The sequence below is a fragment of the Sebastes umbrosus genome, chromosome 16, assembly GCF_015220745.1.
Source record: "Sebastes umbrosus isolate fSebUmb1 chromosome 16, fSebUmb1.pri, whole genome shotgun sequence".
NCBI lineage: Eukaryota > Metazoa > Chordata > Actinopteri > Perciformes > Sebastidae > Sebastes > Sebastes umbrosus.
Window position 1 is genome coordinate 26,295,883 of NC_051284.1, and position 6,727 is coordinate 26,302,609.

The following is a 6,727-nucleotide window of genomic DNA, read 5'->3' on the forward strand; positions in this document are numbered from 1 at the left end:
AGGCATGTAAAAATGTTCTAATAGAAATCCAAAATATAAGTATGCACCTGAGCATAAAAGATCCTCTTTAACATTTGTGCACAATCACGATTTGATAACAAAATCTGTCGTACAAAAAAAGTCAAAATTCACATGAGAAATATTTTTATTTTAAATAAAGATTTGATTGATTTGACATGATCTGTTGGCGTAAAATGTGTCTCATACAGGACTTGGAACAGGATAAACAAGCTAGACGGTCTCAGTTAATTGAAAGGTGTCCTTTCTCTTTCAACAAGTCCTGAATTGTATTGGTCACATTTTCTTATTTGTATAACAAGAAACATACATTAGGGCTTTTACGATGTTCTGCAGGTAAGAAGTGGCTCACAGTTACTGTGGTTTCACAGTTCATGTGTTAGAATCCACATATACAGCGTCGTACCAAGAAGGATGATGGGGTGTAATTGACATTTGTTTATTAGCAGTTTCAGTACAATGCCGCCATTATCCAGTAACCGTTCATCTGCTGTGTTGTAGCAGTTGCTCTCAAACCTCAGGATTCCTCTTGTACAGCTCATAAGCAAACTCCTCGGTGTGTGCATAATCTTTGCAGACGCCAATAAAATCGATCTCCAGCTGGAACGGACCGTCCGCTTTATCCCCCAAGGTAAATCCAATGGTGTTAACCTGTAAAGATGTACAGTAGTAAATATAAACTAATCGGGGCACGGCAAAATGTATTTGATGACATGTCAGTTGGACTTTTCCTTTGCTCTACCTTGTCCAGCCAGAGAGGATGCTGGTCGTCTTGTATCCTCCCACGATGTGTAAGGAAGAACTTGGAGAAAGGTATCTGTAGATGAGTAACACTGAAGTGTTAGAAGGACTGCTTACGTTTCATATTAGACAAAAGAAAGAACATATAATATTAAATAATATTTATATTTACTAAAAGTAAAAGTGCAGCAAATGTGGTAACAATGTTCTTCAAATTCTGTGAGGTTTCTTCAGTTCATGAATGGTTTTAATGATTTGCTGCTCACCTTGACCTCTTGCCAGTAGGGTCCTCCCCTGGTATACAGGAAATAATTGTATATGTCGTCTTTCTGGTGAGAGAAGTATGTTTCTGTGGCAATGTTGATCATCCACGGACGGCCGTCGCCACGCACTCGCAAATGCAGGGTGTTGAAACTGGACCAATCGTAGTGCTTTTTTCTATCGAATGAAGCCTACAGCAGGAGACAAAAAAACATTTTGGAGGTTAACTTTTAGTGGAACTGTATTAGTCATCTAACTGCCACTAATGAGAACACTTTCCAGACCTTGGGTGTGGGCAGGTTTTCATTCCAATACAAACTTAAGCAAATAAACCATAAAGAAGGAGGAACTAGTCAGTATTAGGAATGAATAATAATAATAGCCGTTGGTACACTGATTTTTGGTGACCTGCCAAAGTGGCTGGTGGTAGTAGAGCTAGGAAACATGCAACAGAAAAGATTCATAATTATCTATAAATGTCCAAATGTTTTTGTTGTCTGTTTACTTGGAGAAAATTACCTGTTAAATTGTGTTTCAGGAACAATATTCTATGAGTTTAATTTGGTAACTGATTTAACTGTCAATTCAATACTACTCACAATATGACAGAGAGTAAAAACATATATCATGATTCATAATATTTAAAACATCTTTAAAATTCTGATGATAAATACTGAAATATTTCCCGGCTCTTTGTGCTAGAGTAGAAAACTTCCCAGCTACAAGCAAATGCAGCATCATCGACTTACATTTTTCTAGGACTAGGAATTTATAGGAATATTTAAATATATATTGAGTCATAAAATCAACCTACAACAACAGAGAAATTTCCAGAGAAAATAGTGAGGACCTCAGTGGTCCTGGATATGATAACTAACTCCCCAACCTCATTAGAAGTGAATGTATGATCCCACAAACGTGTGGAAGAAAAAGCAGCATGGCACTAACCAGTAGTTGCTGTGAGCGCACGGTGCAGTAGCCACTGTAGCGTGTTTCTCCATCTCTTGGAGGAGCAGAGCTCAGAGTCCCGTTCAGAAAACAGGTGTTATTGTTTTTGCCGAGCTTCAAGTTAACTTCACTTTGGCCTCCTATCTCATGATCCGAGGACACCGTCCACTGCTCCAGGCTCTCTGGACCTCTGAACTCCCATACCACTCGGTTCTGCTCCAACATGTGCTCAAGGATCGGTTTGCCTTCTGGACCGACCCAGGGGTCGGTAAACTCTTTCTTCAGCAGTGTGAACTGCTTCTTTATCCCCTCAATGCCCTTTGAGAAGCCAAAGTTGACCGGCTGCCATCGGAACATTGGGTTTTTTTTGGGCTGGCCGGGTCGTCTGTATTCACCCACAGCTCTTCTGGGCACAGTGAGAGGAGTGATAGACGGGAGGAGCAGCTGCTGCTGCTGGAGGTGGTGGTGGATGGAGCTCAGCAGCCTCACTGAGGGGAGACGTGTGATCTTTGGCAGAGACATTTCAGTGGTGATGTGGACGGTTCACTGCTGGGATAAAACACACAGAAAAATAGTGTCATTAAACTCCAAGTTTCTGTGATTTACAAAGAGACAAAATGTAAAGGGAACTCTTATTCCACTGGCTTGACAGATTGTGATCAATATTATTCTTTACATTATTATTGATTTAGTGAGACACATTTCAGACTAATGCTGAAACTATTAGCCGATAATGTTTTGTTTATTTTTTTGGTCCTGCATCACTCGTGATTGGACTTGTAGTAACTGATCAATTGCATGTATTGTTTCATTTTATAGCTTAGTGGTTTGGCCGGCTCTTTAACTACACTAATGTCCTCTTCCTGACATATGTGTTAGTATTAGTATGTCTTCATATACCATCTATTGTGTGTCTGACTTGTGTCTCTTTGCTTTTATGGTGCAAACCAGTTTCCCCACTGGTGGTAAATAATACATATACATGTATCTATTTGCTGTTGTGTTACTTAATCAATTGTTAAAGGTCCCATATTATAAAAAAAGTTAGATTTTCATGTTTTTTTATTATAAAACAGGCTTAAGTCCTATATAAATACTGTGAAAGTATCGAAACACTCAATCCACAGGGAAATACACACAGCCCGTAATCAGAAACTCTGCGTTTGAAACAGGCTGTCAGGATTTCTGCCCATTTGTGATGTCACAAATATACAATATTTAGACCCTTGACACAATTTTAAACGTAAACATTCTAAATGTGTCCCAGTTTATTCCTGGTTGCAGTGTATGTGAATGTCATCAGCTGAAAGGAAGTACACACGGACCCAAGCTGTTGCCTAGCAACGCAATTCTGTTGAAATTCCGTCAAAATGCGCTAAAACGGAGCGTTTCAGACAGAGGGTAAATACAGGTATATTCAGGTAGACAGTACAAGGAAAATAAAGTTGTTTTTTTACATTACAGCATGTAAACATGTTCTATTAGAAACACAAAATACAAGTATTAACCTGAAAATTAGCATGATATGGGACCTTTAATTGTTAATTAACTAATTAAGAAGAATATGGCTTGTTGACACCTCTATTAAGTAAATGAATGAATTACACACTCGTTATGAAGTCGTTGGTTACAGGCATGTTTAAGACTTTGAATACATAGCTACCGTTATAATGAATAACCAAGACCATGTGGTTTACATTGCTCTGTAGAATAATACTGTGATGGAGAACATGTTTAGCATAATCTGTTTCTACTCACTGTGATCATGTTGCACCAAAAGGTGACAGATGGATTATTTCCTCAACGATTTCTGTTCTTGTTTTAGTTTAACAATCAAATGATCTCTTTAAAACACTGTTATGGATTAAAAACATGCATAAACGGGTCTCATTTACACGAAACAACAGATTCAGCTACAACAGTAACAAGGTTGATTTATCCTGGACCTTGAACGCAGCAGCGGTGCACCAAAGACTTCTGTCCGGACTGACGCACTCACTGTCAATATGTAGTTCCACTCTTAGCTAACTGTCAATATCCTCGCATCCTGGTTAATTGTTGTATTGAATAAAGCCATAACTTTACGAGAAAAAAAGTCGTAATATTACCAGAATAAAGTCATAACTTTACGAGAAAAAAAGTTTAATATTACGAGATTAAAATCACAACTTTACGAGAAAAAAAGTCGTAATATTACCAGAATAAAGTCATAACTTTACGAGAAAAAAAGTTTTAAATTACGAGATTAAAGTCACAACTTTACGAGAAAAAAGTCGGTGGTATTATGAGAATAAAGTCATAATATTATAAAGTAGTAATTTTATGTTGTTTCTTTTTTTTCTTGTAAAGTTATGACTTTATTCTCCTAACATTACGACATTTTTTCTGGTAAAGTTATGACTTTATTCTCATAATATTATTACTTTATTCACGTAATATGACTTTATTCTCGTAATATTATGACTTTATTCACGTAATATGACTTTATTCTCGTAATATTATGACTTTTTTCTCGTAATATTATGACTTTATTCACGTAATATGACTTTATTCTCGTAATATTATGACTTTATTCACGTAATATGACTTTATTCTCGTAATATTATGACTTTATTCTCGTAATATTATGACTTTATTCACGTAATATGACTTTATTCTCGTAATATTATGACTTTATTCACGTAATATGACTTTATTCTCGTAATATTATGACTTTTTTCTCGTAATATTATGACTTTATTCACGTAATATGACTTTATTCTCGTAATATTATGACTTTATTCTCATAATATTATGACTTTATTCACGTAATTTGACTTTATTCTCGTAATATTATGACTTTATTCACGTAATATGACTTTATTCTCGTAATATTATGACTTTATTCTCGTAATATTATGACTTTATTCACGTAATATGACTTTATTCTCATAATATTATGACTTTATTCACGTAATATGACTTTATTCTCGTAATATTATGACTTTTTTCTCGTAATATTATGACTTTATTCACGTAATATGACTTTATTCTCATAATATTATGACTTTATTCACGTAATATGACTTTATTCTCGTAATATTATGACTTTTTTCTCGTAATATTATGACTTTATTCACGTAATATGACTTTATTCTCGTAATATTATGACTTTATTCACGTAATATGACTTTATTCTCGTAATATTATGACTTTATTCTCGTAATATTATGACTTTATTCACGTAATATGACTTTATTCTCGTAATATTATGACTTTATTCACGTAATATGACTTTATTCTCGTAATATTATGACTTTTTTCTCGTAATATTATGACTTTATTCACGTAATATGACTTTATTCTCGTAATATTATGACTTTATTCTCATAATATTATGACTTTATTCACGTAATATGACTTTATTCTCGTAATATTATGACTTTATTCACGTAATATGACTTTATTCTCGTAATATTATGACTTTATTCTCGTAATATTATGACTTTATTCACGTAATATGACTTTATTCTCATAATATTATGACTTTATTCACGTAATATGACTTTATTCTCGTAATATTATGACTTTTTTCTCGTAATATTATGACTTTATTCACGTAATATGACTTTATTCTCATAATATTATGACTTTTTTCTCGTAATATTATGACTTTATTCACGTAATATGACTTTATTCTCGTAATATTATGACTTTATTCACGTAATATGACTTTATTCTCGTAATATTATGACTTTATTCACGTAATATGACTTTATTCTCGTAATATTATGACTTTTTTCTCGTAATATTATGACTTTATTCTCGTAATATTATGACTTTATTCACGTAATATGACTTTATTCTCATAATATTATGACTTTATTCACGTAATATGACTTTATTCTCGTAATATTATGACTTTTTTCTCGTAATATTATGACTTTATTCACGTAATATGACTTTATTCTCATAATATTATGACTTTATTCACGTAATATGACTTTTTTCTCGTAATATTATGACTTTATTCACGTAATATGACTTTATTCTCGTAATATTATGACTTTATTCTCGTAATATTATGACTTTATTCTCGTACTATTATGACTTTATTCTCGTAATATTATGACTTTATTCACGTAATATGACTTTATTCTCATAATATTATGACTTTATTCACGTAATATGACTTTATTCTCGTAATATTATGACTTTATTCACGTAATATGACTTTATTCTTGTAATATTATGACTTTATTCACGTAATATGACTTTTTTCTCGTAATATTATGACTTTATTCACGTAATATGACTTTATTCTCGTAATATTATGACTTTATTCTCGTAATATTATGACTTTATTCACGTAATATGACTTTATTCTCATAATATTATGACTTTATTCACGTAATATGACTTTATTCTCGGAATATTATGACTTTTTTCTCGTAATATTATGACTTCATTCTGGAAATCTTAGATGTTTTTTCCCTCAATGTGGCCCTAATACTCCGTAGTACATTGTCTCTTTGGCCCTCACTACATTAGACTTATATACTATATACTTAGACTATAAACTGTGTTACCTTCATCACAATACTCAAATGTTTTGCATCTCCAGACAGATTTATTTATTTTTTTGTTGCCTAAATTGGCCCTTTTGATAGTAAAGGTTGCAGACACCTGCTTTAAGGAGCCTCATGTGTCTCCAGAGCTGCAGGTTGCTGACCTCTGCCCTCTGGTAGCGATAGGAGCGGCGCATGCGCAGTGCTGCCTT

The 6,727-nt window shown here is 33.6% G+C and overlaps 1 protein-coding gene across 2 annotated transcripts; it reads right to left on the reverse strand.

The window, feature by feature from the left end:
* Positions 1–127: 127 nt before the first annotated feature.
* On the reverse strand, positions 128–3,956 carry ndufaf1 (NADH:ubiquinone oxidoreductase complex assembly factor 1). Of its 2 annotated transcripts, none has more exons than XM_037747371.1 (5): positions 3,727–3,956; positions 1,969–2,514; positions 1,026–1,211; positions 761–835; positions 128–669 (listed from the first exon to the last, which is right to left on the reverse strand). In XM_037747371.1, exons 2-5 carry the CDS (start codon positions 2,488–2,490, stop codon positions 529–531), a joined length of 924 nt encoding a protein of 307 aa, XP_037603299.1. In that variant the 5' UTR covers positions 2,491–2,514; positions 3,727–3,956; the 3' UTR covers positions 128–528. The 2 variants fall into 2 exon arrangements, with proteins under 2 accessions (XP_037603299.1, XP_037603298.1); XM_037747370.1 differs by having other exon boundaries at positions 1,969–2,517; positions 3,727–3,955.
* Between the last annotated feature and the right edge of the window lie 2,771 nt (positions 3,957–6,727).

Bases quoted from the DNA above. Each gene is read 5' to 3' on its own strand.
- ndufaf1 (XM_037747371.1), bottom strand. From the start codon at position 2,490: ATGTCTCTGCCAAAGATCACACGTCTCCCCTCAGTGAGGCTGCTGAGC. The intron at 1,212-1,968 runs GTTAGTGCCATG...CTCCTGCTGTAG, and splicing joins TGCGCTCACAGCAACTACTG to GCTTCATTCGATAGAAAAAA. The intron at 670-760 runs GTAGAGCAAAGG...ACATCTTTACAG, and splicing joins ATCCTCTCTGGCTGGACAAG to GTTAACACCATTGGATTTAC.